This window comes from Marmota marmota, unplaced genomic scaffold (assembly GCF_001458135.2).
Source record: "Marmota marmota marmota unplaced genomic scaffold, marMar, whole genome shotgun sequence".
NCBI classification, from domain to species: domain Eukaryota; kingdom Metazoa; phylum Chordata; class Mammalia; order Rodentia; family Sciuridae; genus Marmota; species Marmota marmota.
In genome coordinates, this window is record NW_026000229.1 from 46,926,117 (window position 1) to 46,950,409 (window position 24,293).

At 36.3% G+C, this 24,293-nt stretch overlaps 2 protein-coding genes across 2 annotated transcripts; one reads left to right on the forward strand and one right to left on the reverse strand.

Annotated features, from left to right (window-relative positions):
• Positions 1–7,049: 7,049 nt before the first annotated feature.
• On the reverse strand, positions 7,050–8,021 carry LOC107137735 (olfactory receptor 11H12-like). Its single transcript, XM_015480185.2, has one exon. It carries the CDS (start codon positions 7,944–7,946, stop codon positions 7,050–7,052), a length of 897 nt encoding a protein of 298 aa, XP_015335671.2. The 5' UTR covers positions 7,947–8,021.
• An 11,517-nt stretch (positions 8,022–19,538) lies between these two features.
• LOC107137736 (olfactory receptor 4Q3) lies at positions 19,539–20,492 on the forward strand. Its single transcript, XM_015480186.2, has one exon. The coding sequence runs from the start codon at positions 19,545–19,547 to the stop codon at positions 20,490–20,492; it is 948 nt and encodes a 315-aa protein (XP_015335672.1). The 5' UTR covers positions 19,539–19,544.
• Positions 20,493–24,293: the final 3,801 nt, after the last annotated feature.

Sequence of the window (24,293 nt, forward strand, 5' to 3'; positions counted from 1 at the left end):
TTGTGAGAAACACACTCACCTGTTCAAGCCCAAAGAATGGGTTAAAAGACACAAGTTACAGCAAAAGCCAGGCTTTACTTCAGTGCTGGTCTTTCAAGATCAGGTGCCTGGAGGTCAGGGATCCTCAGATTGGGTACAACTAGTGTTTTATTTCCTACAGTACAAGATCCCTTTCCCAGTTCCTCATTATTTGAGTACTATGGAGTGCATAATCTTCTGGAATATCACCTAGGTTTTACTATCTCCTATTGAGTAATTTAAAGAAATCTACTTTTTCTTGTCCTTACCTCTGTTTGTTCTCTGTGGTAAGAAAGTCCCCTGGGATCAAGTACCCGTTTGGCAAGTACATTGTTTATCTCCATTGGTCAGGTGGGGGTGAAGGGCCTTTCTTCTCACCTTCTGTTTCTCAAAGAGCTGTGAATTTTTACACTCTGGTGTTAACAGCTTGTAACTTTCCATTCTGTTCTCCCCTCAGATACCTTCCTTACATCACAAGTTTTATATTATATCACAAGCTTTTTTATTCAAATATTATATTACAATTTTACACTTAAAGCTAAATACTATATTCTGAAAATAAACTACAGGACTCTATTTCTCACATCTTTTTGTCAAAAGTTGCTTTTTTCTTATTGTTCCAAAATTCTCTTTGTTTTTGACAATTTGATTACAATTTCAATGTGGATTCCTTTGGGTTTACTTGAACTTCTTTGAGTTTCTTTCTTGTGGATGTCCATTTTCTCCCCCAATTTTGTCAAATTTTTATCCTTTATTTATTTTAATTGATCTATTGTCTTTCCCTCTCCTTCTTAGAGTCCCCTGAAGTATGTGTTAGTCCAGTTGCTGGTGTCCCATTAAAACTTTTAACATTTCTGTACTTAAATTTTTTTTTTTGCTCTTATAGATGAATTATTTACAACAACCTATCTTCAAGTTCACTAACTCTTCTGCTTGGTGCAGTCTGTGTTGAAGTCCTATGGTGAATAGGACTTCAGTTTAGCTATTGTTCTTCAGCTCCATGATTTCTGTACTATAACAGTGGTCCACTTCACCTTTTGAATATAGCCCTCATTGCTCTGAGGCTTATTTTTATTTTTTTTATTTTTAATTTATTTTTTATTTTTTTAATTAGTTATACATGACAGCAGAATGCATTTCGTTTCATTGCACACAAATGGAGCACAAGTTTTCATTTCTCTGGTTGTACACAATGCAGAGTCACACTATTTGTGCAATCATACATATACCTAGGGTAATGATGTTGGTCTCATTCCATTGTCTTACCTACCACCATGCCCCTTTTTCCTCCCGCCCCTTTGCCTAATTAAAGTTCTTCCACTCTTCCCATGTTCTTTCCTGCATTATGCATTAGCATCCACTTATCAGAGAACATTTGGCCTTTGGTTTTTTGGGATTGGCTTACTTCGCTTAGCATCGTATTCTTCAACTCCATCCATTTACCTACAAATGCCATAATTTTATTCTCTTTTAATGCTGAGTAATATTCCATTGTGTGTATAGACTACAGTTTTTTATCCATTCATCTATTGAAGGGCATCTAGGTTGGTTCCACAGCTTAGCTATTGTGAATTGAGCTGCTATAAATATTGATGTGGCTGCATCACCATAGTATGCTGGTTTTAAGTCCTTTGGTTATAGACCAAAGAGTGAGATAGCTGGGTCAAATGGTGGTTCTATTCCAAGTGTTACAAGGAATCTCCCTATTGCTGTTCAGAGTGGTTGTACCAATTTGCAGTTCCGCCAGCAATGTACGAATGTAACTTTTTCCCTACTTCCTCACCAACACTTATTGTTGCTTGTATTCTTGATAATTGCTGAGGCTTATTTTTAAAAGGACATGTTTTTTTTCTGTCTTCTCCCCTCTCCCCTCCTTAACAAGATTAGGGAGACAGTGTTATCTTTTCCCCTAGTTAATTGTCCTTGAACACACCACAGAAAGGAAATATCTGCCAGAGGATCTTGGAAGTGAATATCTCCCAAATGATCAAGTGAGTCCTAACATACCATCAAGGCACCCTAGGACCCCTACCAGAGCATACCTGGAATGCAATGTTTGAAGAGTTTCTTTAAATATCCCTGTTCCTCCTGATGGGCAGAATCATAGCCTCTGTGACTGGAGTCCCCTACATTTCTCCTTTACTAACAAAGCAATAAAACTTCCTTTTTTCCTCTTTTCTTAAAATCATATCTTGGGATTGGCTTACGTCAAAACAAAGGGCCAAATGTTTTCTCTGATAAGTAGATACTCATCCATATGGGGGTGGGGGGCATGGGAGGGATGGAAGAACTTTGAATGGGCAAAGGGGAGGGAGGTGAGTGTAGGGGGTTTGGGGATAGGAAAGATGGTGGAATGAGATGGGCATCATTACCCTAGGTACATGTATGAAGACATGAATGGTGTGACTCTACTTTGTGTACAACCAGAGAAATGAAAAAATGTGCTCCAATCTTGTTCGATGAATCAAAATACATTCTGCTGTCATGTATAACATGTATGACAAATAAATAAAATAAATAAATAAAACATATTTATTATTAAATTGGCATGAATTGTCATCTGGGACCAGGACTGAGCTTTTGGTAATAGTAGTTTAAAAATATTTTCTGGTTTTTTTTATTTGCAAAATTCTCACATGGTTAATGCATTATTCCCTTTAATTCATAGATATTTATTTTGACAGTTATTTTGAATACTTACTGACAGTTATTTTGAATACTTTGTCAGGATAATTATTCAGCTCCATTTTATTAAAGTTGATTTATCTTGCCTATTTATTGGGCACATTTTTGCTTGTTTCTTGATGTCTGTGTTTTAGGTAAAGGGAGCATGTCTCCCAGGTTTACATGTTGGTCTTGAATAAAAGAAGAATCCCATCAATCAACCTGGCCAGAGATTGATTATGTGGCCCTCTATCTTTCCCTTTCCAGGGAGAATGAGTAACTGCTTTTTCTCTGCTCACTCTGTACCAAGCCATGGACAGGAAGGATCTATGATGTCTACCAGTCAAATTGCCATTTCTCATTCTGTAAAGAATATCATTGGCTTTTTGATATAAATCACACTAAATCTGCATAATGCTTTTAGTAATATGGATAGTTTGACAGAATTAATTCTGCCTATTCAAGTGTAACAGTGGTACACTTTTATCTTTTGAATATAGCCTTTGCAGCTTATTTTAAAAGGAATATATATTTTTTTCTTTTCCTCTTCTCCCTGTCCCCCTGACTAACCTGGGGGTAAGGAACAAGATTATCTTTGTTGTCGAAAGCTTGGTCCTTTTCCCCAATGCCAATCCAGTAACAAGGACGTGGTTTTTAGAAAAAAAGTAAAAGAAAGCTTGTTGCTTTGCTAGCAAAGGAGAAACAAAGGGGACTCCTGTCCTGAAAGCTGTGATTCTGCCCATTGGCAGGAACACAGGGCTTTTAAAGAGGTAATTCAAAGGCTACATTCCATTTCCATGCAATTTCCCTTCTCTCTCCCTTTCCCTCCCACCTCTCGTCCCTGTTTAATGTTAATTTTTTTTTCTCATGCTCTTCCTCCCTGCTCTGTTCTTAGTTGCTCTCCTTATATAGAAGAAGACATTTGGCATTTGTTTTTTAGGGATTGGCTAGCTTCACTTAGCATAATCTGCTCTAATGCCATCCATTTCCCTGCAAATGCCATGATTTTGTCATTTTTTAGTGCTGAGTAATACTCCATTGTGTATAAATGCCACATTTTTTATCCATTCATCTATTGAAGGGCATCTAGGTTGGTTCCACAGTCTAATTACATATAAGAGGATATGAGGGGAAAGGGAAAAAAAACAAGGGAGATAAATGAATTACAGTAGATGGGGTAGAGAGAGAAGATGGGAAGTGAGGGGAGGGGGGATAGTAGAGGATAGGAAAGGTAGCAGAATACAACAGTCACTAGTATGGCAATATGTAAAAATGTGGATGTGTAACCAATGTGCTTCTGCAATCTGTATACGGGGTAAAAATGGGAGTTCATAACCCACTTGAATCAAATGTATGAAATATGATATGTCAAGAGCTTTGTAATGTTTTGAACAACCAATAATAAAAACAAAACAAAACAAAACAAAACCAACAAAGGCTACATTCCACGTGTTCTGTGTTGGAGTTATAATTCACTTATTAATTTGGGAGATAGTTAATTCTGAGATATTCTGGTAGCATCCTGAAGTATGGATTACTTTGTTTCCTCTGGTGGGAGTGTACTCAGGAACAGATAAATCTGCCCCACATGGGGAAGAAAGGTAATCCTGTTTCCCCTGAGATTAGGGAGCAGGAGAGATTAGGGAAGAGCAGGGAGAAAGGAAGAGAAAGAAACATGTCCATTTGAAAAATAAGTTGCAGTGACAGCACAACAGGGATATATCCAAACCATAAAGTGGACCACTGTTACATCTTGAGTTATCTGTTCTCCACAGGAAGGAAATGCCACCAGAATAAGTAGAAAGTAACTAATTCCCAAATTAACAAGTGAATTTCAACACAGCCTCAAGGCACACCTGGGACCCCCTGCAGGGCACACCAGGAATCTAGCCTTTGAATACCTTCTTTAAAAACCCTCTGTTTTCCCTGATGGTCAGAATCTCAGCATCTGGGACAGGAGTCCCCTGTGTTTCTCCTTTGCTAGCAAAGCAATAAAACTTCTTTTTCCCTTTTCTCAAAACCATGTCCTTGTTATTGGATTTGTATTGGGGACAAGGACCGAGCTTTCGGTAACACAAGGACATGGGTGGACTTTCTGTCTTCTAAGTTCTAAGTTTATTGTAGAGGCCTTTCACCTTTTTGGGTTAGATTTAATCCCAAGTATTTATTTTTTTTGAGATTATTATGAAGGGGATAGTTTTCTGAATTTCTTTCCCGGAAGTTTCATTATTGGAGTAGAGGAAAGTGTTTGATTAATTCATTTGGAAGCATAAAATTCCCAGTAGTCAAAGCAATGCTGAGCAAGAATAACAATCTCAATATATGATCAACTTATACTAAAGTGCTATAGTAACAAAAACAGCATAGTGTAAACATCAACACACACACACGAAGATGAATGGAATAGAACAGAATACCCAGATGCAAATCCACATGAATATAGTCATCTGATACTTGACAAAGGTGCCAAAAACATATTGGAGAACAGATGACCTTTTTAACAAGTGGTGCAGAAGAATGAAACTAGATCCCTGTCTGTCATCCTGCACCAAAGTCAATCCAAAGTGGATCAAAGTCCTAGAAATTAGACCAGAAACACTGCAATTGCTGGAAGAAAACACAGGTTCAGCACTCCAACATATTGGTGCTTTGTAAGATGCCTAAAACTCAAGAAATAAAAACAAGAATCAGCAAATGGGATGGTATCAAATTTAAAAATTTCTTCACAGCAAAGGAAACACGAGTCTGAAGGGAGACCCTACAGAATGGGAGAGAATCTTTACCAGCTGCTCCTAGGATACAGGATTAATATCCAGAGTATAGAACTCAGAAATGTAATACAAAAGAAACAAATAATCCAATGAATAAATGGGCAAAAGAACTGAATAGATGCTTCTAAAAAGAAGAAATACAAGTCACCATCAAATATGTGGAAAAATGTTCAATATTCCTAATGATCAGGGAAATGCAAATCAAAACTATAATGATATTTTATCTCACTCCAATTAGAATACAAATAATAATAAATGCTCCCAAGGATGTGGAGAAAAAGGAAAACTTATACATCGTTGGTGAGACTGCAAATTAGTTCAACCACTCCAGAAAGCAGTATGGAGATTCCTCAAAACTCAAGGAGTAGAACCACCATATGACCCAGTTATCCCACTTCTTGCTATTTATACAAGAGAACTAAAATCAGCATACTATAGTGATATGGGAACATTAATGTTGATAGCAGTGCAGTTCACAATAGCCAAGTTATGGAATCGGCCAGGTGCCTGTCAACACCATGGACACACATTTGCACACGCACATATATAACCAAAATCAAAACCCCAAACCAAACCAAACAGTATATTTTGGGTAAAAATGTAGGAATCATACTCTATGTTCCATGGAAGTTCACATGGAGGAGATTTGCCAAGAGAAATAGGACGTGACTTTCACAGAGCGGGTGGGTATGAGATTGCTTTTGATTCTGATAAAGAAGAAGAAAACACAAAATGAACCACAATTAATATTCTAATAACATTTATTGAGTGCTTTCTACATGTTAAAGATAGTAGCGGAGAATTTAATAAACAATTTCTCATTAAAATCTGACACTAATTGTTCTATATTATAGGAATTGTCATACTAATTTCATAGATTTAATTAGGTAATGTCAAATTCAACAGTTGATTAAGGAAAGAATCAAGTTCCTATCAAGAACTTCAGATATAAAATCTTATATCCTTTCACAGTAAGATTGAAAAAGAATTCAAACTAGAAGTTGAGTAGAGATATAATGCTTTCTTCTCCCTTCACCATCAAAAAATACAGTCAAGCATTATGTTGACTGAAGTCCTCCCTAACAGTCATTCCTCACAGCCCATCCCAGGGAAATTTAGGTGTTTCCTTTTTGTGTTCCTGTGACAACCTGTATATATAATAATTAGAGAACCTTAATTGCATTTTATGGTAATTAGTGGTTTTTTTTTTTTTTCATACCAGGGATTGAACTCAGGGGCACTCTACCACTGGGCCACATCTCCAACTCTATTTTGTATTTTTTTTTTTTTTTAGAGACCGGGTCTCACTGAGTTGCCAAGCACCTCACTATTGCTAAGGCTGGCTTAGAACTGGCAATCCTCCCACCTCAGCCTCCCTAGCCGCTGGGATGGTAATTAGTTTTTTGCTTGACTGTCTCATCTCACAAGACTGTTATTTGAGGGAATGGGTTGTGTCTGAATTATTTAAATAATTATCTGCATAGCCCAGTGTTGAGTTCAGTGTCTAACACAGAGGACACAATCAGTGAATTTTTTTGAATGGATGATTCTAAATGTGAATATTTTGCCAGCTTACCCTCATCACACTAAACTAGATTATTCCACACTTCTGGACCTGTTGCCAAAGATGTTTAGAGAAATTTTAAACTCTTCCAGAACTTTCCACAAAGCGCTTTTCATCTCCTTATTCCTGAGACTATAGATCAGGGGGTTAAAGAGTGGGGTTACCATTGCATAGAACAAGGTCATGATTTTTGGCATCAAGGTGGAGTGGCTAGACCCTGGGCTTACATGCATTACCATAATGGTACCATAGAATAGCAGCACCACAGCCAAGTGGGACCCACAGGTAGAAAATGCCTTCTGCCGACTGGATGCTGAGGGCAACTGAAGAACAGCTAGTAGAACCAGGGCATAGGAGATGAGGATAAAAAGAAAGCTAAGGAGGATGACCAGGGAACTTAGGGTATAGCTAGTGAGTTTGGACATAGGGGCAGGGGCACATGAAAGGGTCAGCAATGGGCCAGAGTCACAAACAAAGTGGTCAATGACATTAGGACCACAGAAAGGCAGTTGGGAGATAAGAATAACAGGTACCAGATACCAGAGGAAGCCACACGCCCAGCAGGAAACCACGAGGTTGAAACAATGTTGTCCAGTCATAACTATGGCATAATGGAGAGGATGACAGATGGCGAAGTATCTGTCGAAGGCCATTGCTGAGAGAAAGAAACACTCAGTAGAGCCCATGGAAAAGAAAAAATATAACTGTAGGAAGCAACCAGTGAAAGAGATGCTCTTGGTCTCTGAGAGGAAGTTGACCAGGGTGTTTGGGACAGTGGAGTTGACATACCAGATCTCCAGGAATGCAAAATTCCCCAGCAGTATGTACATAGGGGTGTGGAGATGCTGGTCCCAACACACAGCACAGATGATGGCTCCATTTCCCATGAGAGTCAGGAGATAGATGATGGAGAAGACCATAAACAGCATAAGCTGAATCTCCCTGCTGCAAGGGAACCCCAAAAGGATGAATTCACTCACTGACCCAGAAGAGAATCCTGATCCAGAGACGTTCATTGAGTCTGTAAGCTGTGCTGCAATGAGACATTGTGACCATGAGGCCAAATCCAAATGACCAAACACAATAAACAAAACCTTTTCTGATGTGATCTTCACTTCCCTAGTCTCATCTCCTTCCCTCTGTCCCCTCAAATCATATGGCCCAGTAAGGTAGTTTGTACTTCCATCAAATGACATGCTGTTCTCTGTACCTAACGTAGATGTTGCTTCTTTCTTCTTTCTCTCTGTTTGTTCATTCCTCCTATGCCCTTTCCTATTTTTTTTCTCCTTGTTTTGACTTTTTGTCTTTCTTTTTTGATTTGAACTACTGGTACTTTCAGTTTACATTGTTCATCAAATGATTCCTTCAGAAAAATATTGCTGTACTTCACAATCATGTCCTAATTCTTTGTTCTGCCATAATAGCTGATGTCTCTGTGTAGAAATTATTATACTAATGGCCTGGCGTGGTGGAGCATGCCTGTAATCCCAGCGGCTCAGGAGGTGGAGGCAGGAGGATCTTGAGTGCAAAGGCAGCCTCAACAATTTAGCGAGGCTCTAGGCAACTCAGTGAGACCCTGACTCTAATAAAAAATACAACATAGGGCGAGGGATGTGGCTCAGTGGTCGAGTGCCCTTGAGTTCAATCCCTGGCACCCCAAAACAACAACAAAAAATTATTATACTAAGCCTTATGATAATTGGTCACTTTCTTTCTTTACCACTGTGAGTTTCATGAAGGGAAAAGTCATATTTTTCATCTCTGTGTTATTGGTGCAGAGAGAACGTCTTGAGGTTTGGAGTGCCACACTTACTTGCCAACTGAAGCCACAGTTTGGATGCTGAGCTTTGTGGAAATACATGGCAAAGGTCCTAGGGTGGGTAGATGCCACTTAATGATTTTATTTTCCTTAAGACTGAGTTACCCCCTTGTTCCAGCACTTTTGGACCCAGAAATTTTCCTCTGGGTTGCTTTTCTTTTCTTTGCTCTTTGCTCAGTTACCACTTAGTTCATTTTTTTCTAAAGCTATTTTTTTTTTTTTTTTGAGAAAAGGACTCTATGAAGCTCTTGGAAAAGGGAAACTGTTACTGGAGGAATTAACCAATAAGACTGATGGACTCAGTATGTAAGAAGGATTTAGGGGTTGGTCTAGACTGAACTGATGATCTTACAAAATATTTAATGGTCTTGTCTTTGATGACCAATCTAATGAAAGAACGGTGTAACCATTTAGGAAAAAGAAAGCTCTAAAATGATTAATTTGGTTTCCTCACTTAAGAGAAGAAATACCTCTTTTTCCAAAGACTGTTCTGATATTGGTATTAAGTCCATTTATCTATGACTGATCCTTCTTTCAGAAGAATTTTGAATTTCTCCCTGTTGGTCAATACTTTGGTTTGGCCAAGTTTTCTGACTGATGTGCTTCCTTTGCTTGCTGTGATATCATTAAATCTATTTCTATCATATAAAACCATTAGTGTGATTTACCCAGCCAAGCTATTCACTAGTTAGACTAAAAACAAAACACAAAGAGCTAATGCTCTTTAAAATGCATTTGTGGTACATTTTGTGACTAGTTTGAGTTTGCTTTCCTTGTTTCATAACCCACCCGGACTTCTCAGTGTGTGGTAATCGTTTACTGAATCTTTTGTTTAAGTTTTGAGTCTGGAACCCTGTAACTACATGTAGATATAACCTCTAAAACGTAACCAGGGGAACGACCTTTTAATCCTGTCTGAAATTATTTAGTGTGGATTATTGGTCATAACTGAACTTTTATCTCAAAAGATATCATACTGTAATATAGTTACAAAAACAGAAATTAACATTTTAGAAAATACATTCATCTCTACTTACCTTGGATAATGACAAACACCAGTTTTTCCAAAAATGAAAGCTGTTTGGATATAGTCCTTCAGATCTTTCATTAAGGACACCACCAAAATAACCACCACCACAACAAATTAGGATTCTCTCTCTAGAAAAGAAGGGCAAGGTGATTTCTGCATATCTGGGAACCGTAGCTTGGGAGGAGCCACACACCAATGTCAAATGTATCTTTTCTTCTCAGCCTCAGTCTCAAACGTGTATTCCATGAATTTCACCAAAACCAAACCCCTTTTGTACAATTAATTTTGCAATAACTGCCAAGAGCCTCACCGAGGGAGATGCTGGGAAGATAATATAGATGAGACCTTGGGAGTAGTCTTCAATTTTTTTTGTTTATAAGGAAGGATTCAAGTATCACCTATATTAATAGTTTAAACAGACTGCAGAGGACTCTGTCCTTGACCAGTATCTCCAGGGATTTGATCCCTTGTGTTTAAAAAATGACTGCTTATCTCAGAAAGCCTAAGGGCAGGCCCATCTCTCAATCCTGCATCTGCCTCTAACTTCTGTGATTAAATGCCTTATGGAAAAGAACCATGGGAAAAAAGGAGGTATATGAAATAAATATGTGGATATATCTTCGGAAACCAAAGCCAATTATGATTTGTCTTTTATTCTGTAAAACCAAGATTTCTCTAGGGAAAGGTGATAGCCATATAGACTGACGTAGAAATAAATCCCCAGAGATATGGAGAAGATAAAAAAAAGAAATAATATATTTTCCTCTTGTGAGGAAGAAAATAGAGCTAACTTAAAGAATTTTTTTGTTTATAGTGCATAAGGGAAAACACCATTATGGTATATTTCAGTTTTATTAGACTCGATGGCCTAATCTTAATAGCTCTGCTGTCTCATAGCATAATAATATGTATCATTTTTTAAAATATTTTGTGTGGATGTGTGCATGTGTGAGTGTGCATGCACACACACATAGGTGCAAGAGATGTAACTTTTTTTATTGGTTGTTCAAAACATTACAAAGCTCTTGACATATCATATTTCATACATTTGATTCAAGTGGGTTATGAACTCCCATTTTTACCCCATATACAGATTGCAGAATCACATCGGTTATACATCCATGTTTTTACATATTGCCATACTAGTGTCTGTTGTATTCTGCTACCTTTCCTATCCTCTGCTATTCCCCCCTCCCCTTCCCTCCCATCTTCTCTCTCTACCCCATCTACTGTAATTCATTTAAGAGATGTAATTTTTGATTGGTAGAAAGGACCTAAGTAACCATATTCCAAAAATATTTTCTCTAAATTGTTTCTTACCTATTTGGTCAACACATGCAGCATGGGAATAGTACATTTTCTACTCAAAATTAGAACAATATCAGTCATTATTTAGCACAGTACCTGTCATGTATTTGTAGTTCAGTAAATATCTTTGAATAAAAAAATGTTCTTTTGAGCCCTTTTGATTTGGACTACTGGTACTTTCAGTTTACATTGTTCATCAAATGACTCCTTCAGAAAATATTGCTGTACTTCACAATCATTAATATCAGAAGATATTAATAGGCATTAACAAAATAAGTTTGGTGATAAATACTAGTTTGAATAAAGTTAAATAAATTGATTTTTTTTTTATTATAGAGTGGCTTAGAGCATTTTGATTGTCAGGATGTGGGTTTAGCCCTCTAGATGAGATTGTACAGTGAAGTGATGACCAAACTTATGTGAAACCAGACACATTGATTTATTTCCCAGAAAAAAAAAATCTCAGGACTGGTGTGGTATAAAATATGATTTGGGAAATACTGTTGAATACCTCTTTTTTTTTTTTGGCATGTTACAAAGTTGCCTTTTCTTTCTTTTTTGGGGGTGGTGGTGGTGGTGATTATCAGGGACTGAACTCAGTGGCACTCAACCACTGAGCCACATCCTCAGACCTATTTTGCATTTTATTTAGAGACAGGGTCTCACTGAGTTCTTAGTGCCTGATTGCTGTTGCTGAGGCTGGTTTGGACTTGTGGTCCTCCTGCCTGAGTCTTTTGAGTCATCGCCGTTTTCTTTTCTTAAGATAGTATTTGGATTTGTATTTTGCCTTCTTAGTTGCAATAAGTAAATATGTTTCTTGAAGTTTTGCATTCCTCACATACCAGTGGCTTAATAAGTATTTCCTGCTGATGACAATAAATTTACAAACATTAATATAACTAGATATTATAATACAAAGAAATATCATCAAAAATTTAGAAATAAGACCAAAAAAAATGAGAATGCCATGTGAAAGAATAGTACAAGACCAACTAGTGAAAGTGTCAGATCAGCTCACCTACAAAATACCCCTGGCTCTAACAGCAGCCCTTGACTGAAGAAACAAAACAAAATGTGTGCCTTTGAAATTATTTGTGTCTCCTTGACCTGTCTGGGTGTAGAGGCTCTTTACTTTTTTAAAAAATAATTTTTTATTTGTTCTTTTTAGTTAAACATGACAGTAGAATGTATTTTGACATATCATATATACATGGAGTATAGCGTCTCATTTTTGTGATTATATATGATGTGAAATTATACTGGTTGTATATTCCTATATGAACGTAGGAAAGCAACGTTCGATTCATTCTACTGTTTTCCATTCCCATCCCCCTTTATTTTCCCTCATTTCCCCCTCCACTCTAGTGAACCTCCATCCCCCACCACACCCCTGCTATTGTGAATCAGCATCTCACTGATTATAAAGGGAAAATATGCTGTTGTATAATTTTAAAATAAGAAAAATACACTGAACTTTTAATGATTTAAATGTGCTAGGCTTTTAATAAAAACAAGAACATCAACCAGACTTCTTATAGAAACTTCTAAGAAGAATTTCTTTGTAAGAATTTGGAATAAATCTTTGGTCCAATCAAACTGGTTTGATCATTTTGGTTTAGATCTATATGTTTTCATCATTTTGTAATATAACAGATACATTTTATTATTTTTGAGATACTTTGTTTTCTTTCTTTTTTTATATATGACAGCAGAATGCATTACAATTCTTATTACACATATAGAGCATAATTTTTCATATCTCTGGTTGTATACACAGTATATTCACACCAATTTGTGTCTTCATACCTATACTTTGGATAATAATGATCATCACATTTCACCATCATTAATAACCCCATGTTCCCTCCCTTCCCTTCCAACCCCTCTGCCCTATCTAGAGTTCTTCTATTTCCTCCCATGCTCCTGCTCCCTATACCACTATGAATCAGCCTCCTTATATCAAAGAAAATATTAGGCATTTGTTTTTTTGGGATTGGCTAACTTCACTTAGCATTATCTTCTTTAACTCCATCCATTTACCTGCAAATGCCATGATTTTATTCTCTTTTATTTCTGAGTAATATTTCATTGTGCATATATGACACATTTTTTTTATCCATTCATCTATTAAAGGGCATCAAGGCTGGTCCCACAGTTTAGCTATTGTGAATTGGAGACACTTTAGTTTCTAGTAGAAAAACAAGTTACACAGAACTATATAATCTTCCTATACTGGTTTCACTGATCAGATAAACTAATGTTATTTCTTCATATTTAATATTATTAAAAATGAAAAAGTTATGTGTTAAATTTAATATTTTGGTGAGTGATTGATTCGTATAAATGATTGATATAAATAATAATTTTGTTGCTCTATCATCTAATACATAATTTCCAACATTGTTTGTTCACATTAAGAACTTGGAGTAGAATTAAATTGAGTTAATTAATTTTAAAAAAGTGTGGATACTTTGATAATTATTACTAAGGGAAAATGCAGAAACATTAATAATCAGGAATGTTATTAATTTGCCTACTTTTGTACATTACAGAAGATTATCAGTTAACATTTTGATAGTATTTTTAGCTATTCATAGAGCATGAGTAGCCTTTTCACATTTCTTGCCTTTTATTCAAGAAATGTGAAAAAAAGTGTGACCCTAGATATTCATAAAATCTATGCTTATTATTACTCTGCTAAGATGCTTCTGTATGACAGACAATTGTCAATCATTAACCTGTGGTTTTTCTATGTTCATGAGGAAATAGAACTTATTACTTTGTTTAAAAGTTGTAATTAGTATGGACAGTTGAGACAATTCTAAATATATCATTGTAGGGAAATATAAATGTGTGTGTAAGATAATGGGTATTTTTATTTATTAAAATCTAATTGTTTTAAATAATATTCATGTCAGACTATAAAAGAAAATTTAAAAAGACAAAATTTGAGATAATTCAGTGAGTTATAAAAGTTTGAAGAAAAAAATTTCATTTGTCTTATTTTAAATTATCTACAAATAATATTTTCCCAGACTAAATTTGATCTCAGATTAATTCTCTGGTTTTGTTCATTGAAAATATGAGAAAGTGAAAATGTCAATCAGGCTATTGGAAATATAGCTTATGATAAAAACAACTTGATTGGTAAATTTTTTATCTAGAGTTAGAAAATAGTAACTTATTAATACCTAATGAGACACTTAGATTTGAACCTTCCTGAAACCCACAATTCTAAGGGCCTTGGAAGCTCCGCTGATGGAGTTGTTCCATAGAAGATGTAGATTCTATGGGACCTGACTTTTCTAAGTCGTGGAGGATCCTGCACCCAGCTATGTGCATCTCTTCTTTCTCCCATTGAGCTTTTACCTTGCTGGAAATGGGAAAGTTCTACCAACTAGACTGATGTGAGAACTCCTGCAGAAGAGAATTGTCTGATACTCTCTTGCTGGTATACTCTGCCTCCCATCCTTATCTTAGAATGAAATTCAAGTATGGACTTCTTGGCTCTTGTAACTACAAGTCCACTGTAGAAGGAAAGCAATGACATGTTATAAATCATACCACATTGATTCTGTATTAGTGAACTTCTTTTTTTCTTCCCAGTGCTAGGGATTGAATCCAGAATCTCACACATGATTGGCAAGTGCTCTGCCACTGAGCTACATTATTAGCCCTAACTTATGTTTAAGATCAAACAAAAAAATTGTGAATTCTTTATTATCATGTCATATTATTGTAATATTAAACGTCTCTTTACTTTCTTTAAATGATAATGGCCAGCTCACCACTTCAAGAAAATGATTGTACTACCTATGTAGAAACAATGCCTACAAAGCCTTCCCCAAAATCTGGTTTGGTACTATTTCATGGCCTATGGAGGGCCCCACTCTACATGTAAAAAGGAAAGCTATTTCCTGGTAAGCCAATTACCTTAGAAAATATAGGTGATATGAAGAAAAAAGAAGTTTATTCACATTTGTGCCAGTAGATAAGCTGTAGCAAAATCTAATGTGTATTTATCGATTTTATTTTTCTAATCTCAGAATCGATAAATAATAAAATCAATTAAAAAACATTCTCTGCGATTATAAAGATATGAAAATGCAATGCTGGGCTACTCATATGACTTTCAGAAATTATTTTTTTGGCCTTAGTGTTTGAACATGATTTGCTGTCTGTATAACAAAGAGATTTGCTTGTGTTAATGAAAAAAATATTGCTGCATATATATAAACCAATTAAGATTAATAAAATTTAAATGCAATAAAGTAAAAAAATTGTAGTTTAGAATATTTTTGGAGGCTATGATAATTTCTTCACCACTTAAGAAAATTTCTAAATAAGGCAAAGCAGTGATTAAGTGACCTGTTGATATCATATTCAAATATTGCTTTACAAGACTGTCTACAAGTCATCTGATTCTAGAGGTATGTAATTTTGTAACATACTATTTACTGTTCATTAATATTTCTGAAATCTTCAAACATTGTATAATTATATTATGTTAGATGACATAAATGTTCTAATTTTTGTTGATATCCTTTTATTCATGGTATAAAAGATAATGTTAGGGTTGTATTGACCTTTAAGGCATTAATTGGATTACATAGAATTTAAAAAAATTATTTTGTGTTATTTTTGTGCTCAGATTATTTTAAATCACATATTTTATATTCTCTTTTGCTATGACTATGTTATCCTGCTGACTCTCATTAATGAGATAAATACATTTTTGACATGCTCATCATCTATTAGTGAATTATGTGCATGGCATTTAAAATATTGTACTCTGACAACAATTTATAAAAAATATTCAATTATATTATAGTGAGAGCAGTTTTGTTTTCTGGATGAAATCTACCAGTAGGTGCCAGTAGATAAGTTGCTTGAGGTGTCAGGTCACTCAGGTGTTTTATTAAGGAACATGAAGGAAGTGTTTCTTCTTCAGGTTCCAGGGTTAGCTTGGTATTAATCCTTCATTTTCTACCATTCCAAGGCACATGGTTGAGACAGAAACCAGTGGGAATCCTTTTGCTCAGGTACAGGTTGAAACCTGAAAAATGGGTGGCATACAAAGTCCCAAATTAATCAATACAAAGTAAGTAAAAGGCATGGACTATTATCCATCAGGTCTGACTATTTCAGAGAGCACAGGGTCAGTTTTCAGGCAAGAACTGAAATGCAGACAACTCAAACAGCAGCAGCAGCCTGGGGAATATCAGGGATCATTAGGCTGAGCAGTGGTGTAAGTACCTTGAAAACCTCAGCTACAGCCAGAGCTCTAGGGACAGAAGATTGTTGCAATCTATACAATCAGCCCTCAGTGAGAGCTTGGCTTATAAGGAAGCAGTTAGGGCACAGATTGGGCAACTGTGGCGGTCACCTTATGATTGCTCATTTTCAGAGCTTGAGACTGTGAGAAGGGGGTTGGTGGGATGAAAGGCAATATAAAATATTCCTTCCTCGAAGCCACATAGCTCCTCACAAGCAATGATGTAAGTTTCTCATACGTGTTTATTCATAATCCACTCACCTCCTTGCTCCCTCTTCTGTCTTGAATGTCATTTTCATTTTTATGCTTATTATAATCTATGATCTTTTTCTCTGTAACTCTAGCATTCATCATTTTCAATTTAAGTGATCATTTGAGCGTTATTGTTCTAGATTCTTATACTTAGAAGCATTGACAGAAAAATGAAATTTCTATAGCATCAAGGAATTTTGGGGTTAGTGGTATCTTGAAAAGTGAAAATATTCTTTTGAGGTGATCTAATTCACTGTGGACCTTTGGACTGCTCTGATGCTAAATGCACTTAACTGGCCACACTCGTCCTGATAGAGAATAAGGACTTTGGGTTACTTCCCCCAACTTCACCCCTTTTCAGCAGGAGATATTATTGCCCATTCAGTTTGGAGATATCATTGCCCATTTTTTTCATAGAAATGAAATGTAGAAATTGACATTGGGGAAATTTAATGGTGGTCCACTTTATTCTTTGAATATAACCCTTGCTGCTCTGAAAAAAAAAAAAAGAACAGACTACCTAATTCTACTACACTTCCTCTTAGATCCTATTTTCCATTTCTGTAATCATTTAATTTGCTTTTGCTAAATCTTTATGTATTTCAAATGCAATTTAAAAGTCAATATTTCAAACAAGGCCAAAAATGTTTACAGCAGAGAGTATGCCTTTCTTGAGAAGAAATGCTGCCATGGGTGTCATCTTCAAGGACACCATTTCTTGGTGTTTCAAGGGAAATTAGAAACACAACTGACATCTCCCAAAAGAGTTCAGATGGCATTTAAACTTCAGCTAAAAAATCATTTCACATTGTTTGTATGGTCAAGTTTTTTTTCCCTATAAGAACACTTTGAGTGTAGCATATATGTAAAATAGCAAAAAATACACTACACACACACACACACACACACAAATTCTATGGTGAGAACTTTACTATCTTTCTTAGTATTTTCCTCATAGCCCTTTCTGATTCTATGTTCAGGAAAAGTAGAGACTAGCTGCTCAGCTGATCATGAGTAATCCTGTGTTATTTCAAGAGCTTGATTTTTGTTCTTTTCCCTTTTGGCAGAGCAGCCCTTTCCCAAAGACTTGCATTTCTCATTAAGCATTCTAAATTTCTTTGGCCTATCTTGTAAACTAAAAACAAATTCTTTTGCTATTCTTAGGCTTTATAACACAAAATCCTTGATAGGGCTTTGTCCTTCTACTAAGAGAGTGATAATGGAACTGGCATTTTTTAATGTGGTTCCTCTGGCCCTGCAGAGATTTGACAAGGAAAATGTCTTTAAATTGAATTTGTTTCTTAGCTGATACATAAACATAAAAATTGTGTATGTTAGTGGGATAACACACAATGCATTGATATATGTATGGATTGTGAAATGTTCAAATCATATCTGCCTCCTCAAACATTTATCATTTTTTATGATGCAAATCTTCAAAAGCTTTTCATTTACCTTTTTGAAATGTGTATTACATTGTTGTTATCCACAGCAAATGCACATCTTGCCTATTTTATGTAAATTTAAAATTTTGAAATCACTATTAATCAGAATCTTTTCTTATATTAAATATGTAGGAACTGTTCAAACATTTATAGTACTAAAAGTCTCTGATACTAAATATGACTAAAGAAGTAGGTTGTAAACTAGGGTTTAAGGATGATTTATAGTAATTTGGGTTATGTTTTGAATAGTTTCTTGTTTAATCTACCATTCTGATTTGTTTAATTTTGATCTTGTCTAATTAGATACAAACTTATTTTTTTTAAAATCTGTTCTGTGGCAGTAACAAGGGTATGATATATCTGTCATGTACTATGTTTTCACATTAAGAAGTAATCACAATTTTTTCCTAATTATATTACTAATGTCTTGGTGAAAGGCATTATTGAGAAGACTTCTTGTCATTAAAGATTATTCTTTCAAGAATTCAAGTACTTTTCTTTATTGTCTTTGCAAATCTCTGGCACTGAGTATAAATGATTTTATCAAATATCTTTCTCTGAATGGCTTGAGAGAACTAACTACAGCAAAGAATAGGTAACTAGATATAGAAAAGTACAAATCTTGTCTCATTCCACATTTTGTCTAGAACTGGTTCTAGACAGAATATTGTCTAATTTAGAATAGAAGCAGCTACTAATTTTTAACTACTTCAATGGAAAAAAATATGTCAGTGTTCCCTGAGTTTTTATTTGTAATCCAAGATATTCTCACCCAATATTGGGTCTGAATGTGAATGTAGAGTATGACAAAATGGATAGAATTACATCTTAGTGTATCATTTATGTGTATCTTTGATTGTTGAAGAGTCTACAACAACATGGCCTTGATTCTTTTTATTATCTTTTCATACAATATAGGCCATGGTGGCCTTTTGCACCTGCCTCATTGGTATGAGTTATTGTCCTTGGTATTTTTCTCTTGTTGATTAGTGTCTTCTAGTCATTACCTTCCACTGAGCTGTATACTTCCCTAAACTTTAAAGATAAATATTTTATTTCTTCTTACCCAGTCTCTACAAACTTCCCATTCTCTGTGACCTGGAAAAATAATAATTACAATAATAAATACGAAGAACACAAATTCCTTTTTCAGTTCTTCCTAAGTGATTCACGTTTCATAACAGACATTTATGATAAGTGTTGACCTTTGCACGACATATAAACTCATTGTTTACAAAGCTTCTCCCTTTGATTTGTTAAGTTATTGAACTTCTGTTATGCAGTAAGCACTGTGGTGTAGATATAAAGATGAATAGGAATTTGCTTCATCATATTTTCCTGACTTAATTTCTCTTGTACCAATCCAATTCTTCTTTCTTTAGGTCTATTCTTGGCTTGATGAAAAAGGAAAATGACACTAAGGTGACAGAATTTGTACTTCTGGGCCTGTCATCCTCCTGGGAGCTACAACTATTTCTCTTTTTAATATTTTTGTTGTTCTATGCTGCAATTGTCCTGGGAAACCTCTTGATAGTGGTGACAGTGCGAGCTGATGCTCACCTGCTCCAGTCTCCTATGTACTACTTCTTGGGCCATCTCTCCTTCATTGACCTGTGCCTGAGCTGCGTTACTGTGCCCAAGATGTTAGGTGATTTCTTACAGCAGAACAAGACTGTTGGTTTTTTTGGATGCCTGGCCCAGATCTACTTCCTGCACTTTCTGGGAGCCAGTGAGATGTTTCTGCTGACAGTTATGGCCTATGATAGGTATGTTGCCATATGCAATCCTTTGCACTACCTGACAGTCATGAACCGCCAGCTATGTCTTCAGTTGGTCTTTGCTTGCTGGTGTGGGGGTTTCATCCACTCGATCACACAGGTCATCCTGGTCATCCAGCTGCCTTTCTGTGGCCCTAATGAACTGGACAACTTCTACTGTGATGTTCCCCAGGTCATCAAGTTGGCCTGCATGGATACCTATGTGGTAGAGGTGCTGATGGTCTCCAACAGTGGTCTGCTGTCTCTTGTCTGCTTCTTGGTCTTGCTCTTCTCTTATGCTGTCATCCTGATCACCCTAAGGACTCGCTTCTGCCAGGGAAGGAGCAAGGCACTGTCTACCTGTGCCTCCCACCTAATAGTGGTCAGCCTGATCTTTGTGCCATGTGTATTCATCTACTTGAGACCTTTCTGCAGCTTCTCTGTGGATAAGGTATTCTCTGTGTTTTACACTGTGATCACACCCATGTTGAACCCACTCATCTACACTCTCAGAAATGCTGATATGAAGAAAGCTATGAAGAAGCTGAGAAAAAAGCACGTGGCAACCTGTTGCCCTTTTGAAGGATAAACAGGAAGAGGTGACTTGGAAAAGAGTTTTTCTTGGGATTCTGTTACCTTATTCTGCACATTCATGTACATGCAATTCTGGTGACTTTGGTACAAAAGACAAGATATCATTGTAATTCATGCCTCTTGATAAGATACAGTAAGACACAGTGGCTTTCTTGGGTAAAAAATATTAAGCAGGGAACTCAGAATTATTTAATGGCTGACAAATGATGGAGGTTAATTGAATGGTAGAATTAGAGGAATCTTAAAAGATCAAGTCTTCTATCATTCTGTCCACAAAAAGTCTTTACTTATTCATTTTACTATTTGTCCCTACTTAGACGAAAGAAGACATTACATCTCCTTTTGTGTCCTGCTTCTCCAGGGTCGAAAGATTCCTAGTGTGAGGAGGATCCTCCTGACATTTCATCACAATCTCTTTTGAAGCAGTGTGAATTCCCTTTGTCCTTGCTCTAACAAAGCCTGTAAACCATGCTGAACTCCCCATAAGTTAGTGTTCACCCAGGAACTGTGCTCCATACTGTGCCAAATTTTAAAAATATGGTCAGACAACTCGGGTGAATGGACATATGCTCTTCACAGTGTTTACATGTGAAGGACAGGAGGCCTGAGAATTCTGGGATGATGAAAGCTGCCCCTGTTCTGCTGCAGAGAATTCTCTGGAAGAGACATCTCTTTTTCACTCTGAGATTTTCTTTAAGTGAAATTATAGTAGGGTGAACTTTATAAGCTTTAGCTAATCATAATGTTTAAGAGCTCTGAGCACTGGGGCTGGGGATGTGGCTCAAGCGGTAGCGTGCTCGCCTGGCATGCATGCGGCCCAGGTTCGATCCTCAGCACCACATACAAACAAAGATGTTGTGTTCGCCAAGAACTAAAAAAAAAAAAAAAAAAAAAAAAAAAAAAAAANACATGGGCTTTGAGGAGTAGACAATATCACTGAACTTCATTTTTACCAAGGAACTCAGTGCTGTAAGCAACTTGCCCAAGATTGCTTAGAAAAAAGTGTAATTAACCAAGAAAGCTAGTAATTTTAGATAATTTATCTATTTTTTCCCTCCTCAGAAAAATATTTTTATCAAATTTATATGGACTAACTTCTTGATTTGTGCTGTGTCTATATAGGAGCTCCAAAGCTATGAGATCCTTAAAAAAAGTTTGCTTAATGTTTATGTTTAAAGTTATCTATTTCTGATATAAGGCTCCTTGCAACTTTTTATCCCATAGAAATGTATTTATTCTATTTGCTGTATAAAAAGACAATGATAAACTCTTAGCAATATTTTTATATTTTCTCCCTTTCTTCCCTAATCAATTGCTATGGAGAAGTTTTTCTGATTACTTAGTTGAAAAGCATACCTAAGAAAGGAATATCTAAAACTCTAATAATTATTAGGATTTTCTAGCTAATTTTCAATACTATTGGACATGAAAAGCTATTTTTATATGGGAACAAATCATGCATTTTTATTTTTGTGCTAAGACTCTATGTTTAAGACACTGTGTATGTATGAATGTACATAAGTTTTGATATAGAAGGAATCTTTGCAGACCAGGAGCATGGTGGCCACTGGGGAATTTCAGCACAGGGCAGGTGGGGGTGAGAGTGGCACCCCTGGCAGTTGTTCCTCTTTCCTTTTTGATCCACTCAACATTTCAACAGATGTTCTTTGCTTACAATGAACACCCTGAAGATCAGGAGAATACCCTGAAGGTAATATCCCTAAGAGTGGGAAACTCTCAGCCAAAGAGTGCTGTGTGGGTTGACAGAAAGATTTAAGTAGTGCTGCGGATCAGCCAGGCACATTGCAAGGACAAAGCTTCAAGCATTCTGATCAAGATGGCTACAACACCCCTCTTTCCTGATGTTCCTCTTTCTTAGGAAAATTTGGGTCTTGGCAAATTATTTTAAATGTTTTGTTGATATCTGGGGTTGGCAGCATTATATTCAAAAAAGCAAGAATTTATATATTCTCTTTTGCAGTTGCAGTCTTCAAATATTTAATTAACCAATGATCTGTGTTAAAGTTCTTTTTACTAATAAATAAATAGTTTTCATTTTTTCAACTGTATATGATTAGTATTATCTGGGTGTCCAATGCAATAGTTTGCTGCTCAGAACATGGCTATCTTCCAGAAGTTTCATGAGCTTTTTCTTCAGGTCTGTTCTAATAGTGAACCACACCACTTGTGTGTGTACCCCTAGACTACGTGGTTGAGGGACACTGTAAAGTGTGTGGAAGGGCCTGGACATCTGGGTTTCAGGGTCCACATTCATACCTGAGAGGCTTCTTGTGTTAAGGTTTGGAGCCAGGAGAAATGGTGGGCTGGAGGTTGAGGGCTTGTGGGGAGCCATTCTGTATGACTCACACCTTCCATCCTGAAGCCAGAGGCTCTGACTTATCACTACATTTCTTAGTGACTTGGGCATTGTCCCAGCTCAGGAAGTTGAGGGCATCTCTTTAGATGTAGGCATGTCACCCCTGGGGTTGAGCTATACTCACCTTTTTTTTTTTTTTTTTTGTAATACTATCCCTTTGCCCTGTTTGGGATAGAATGTTCCTTGGAACTGCACTTTGTGTGTCCCCTTCTCTTGCTCTGCCTTTGGGTGTGGCCTTCCCAGATGTCAGTCAACCTGCTGACAGCAGACATCAGGAAGCTAAATTCATACTCTGGAAACCTGACCCCTTGCCTCATTTGAATGGATTCTTCTCAATAAAAAGGGTCAGCACATTCTCTCTCTCTCTCTCTCTCTCTCTCTCTCTCTCTCTCTCTCCCCCTCTCTCTGTCTCTCTCTCTCCAGAATCCTAAGGTCAGAGGAGCCTTCACAGGACCCAAATAAAAAGGTATCTCTGTTTCTTGTGTGGTTATTTCATGAAGCCCAGTTCACCTGGAGTGACCCTGAGTGTTTTAGTCTTGAGGAATGCGACAAGGGCCAAAAGTCTGCTTTGTTCACATGGCCACATTCTGGTGGAAGTAATTAAAAGATGTTGAGAATTTTAAATTGAAAACTGATCTTCCAGTAATTATGAAAGTATGAGAATATTGTTTCATTTTGTTAACATGATTTAAAACTTTCAGATTATATATTACCTGAGATCCTCTTGCTCTGGGTTCCATAATTATTTGGCGTGGATTTGCCTCTTTTTTCCAGCTCTTATGACCCTCTGGGGTACTAAAATAACTAAAAGGAGACAAAGATAAGTCTAATTTATGAAATCATGAGAGAATGATTGACATCATATTTCAAAACACATCATGGGAAGTAAGGCCGTCCACATTTCTAGTCTATCTCAAAAGTACACATTGTGAAGAGGCCAATTTAAATTAGGAAACTCTACCCATGCTTTGCAATATTTTCACCCTAGAAACTAGAAGAGATTATTAGAGGGAAGTCACTATGATAGAAGATGTTCCTCTAATAAATAACTTCCACTAGTATTTGGATCTTTCAATATTCATTATTTCATCAACCAATTTTGTCCCGTTGTCCCAGATGTGGAACACCTATAAAACTTAAATGTAGGGGCTGGAGATGTAGCGTGGTGGTAGAGTACTTACTTAGCATGTGTGAAGCTTTGGGTTGAATTCCTAGTACCACACCCATGTACAAAATCAGATTAAAAACTTAAATATAGTATGTAATATAATTGTGTAATATATGATCTAATTACGTAATAAGAAGATAATATTAAAACATTTAAGCTTTAGATGATTATTTACAACCTATTGGCATCTGTATCATTTTCATTGAAATATTTATAGAATTAAAAACTTGGGAGTTAATGGGTTAATAATT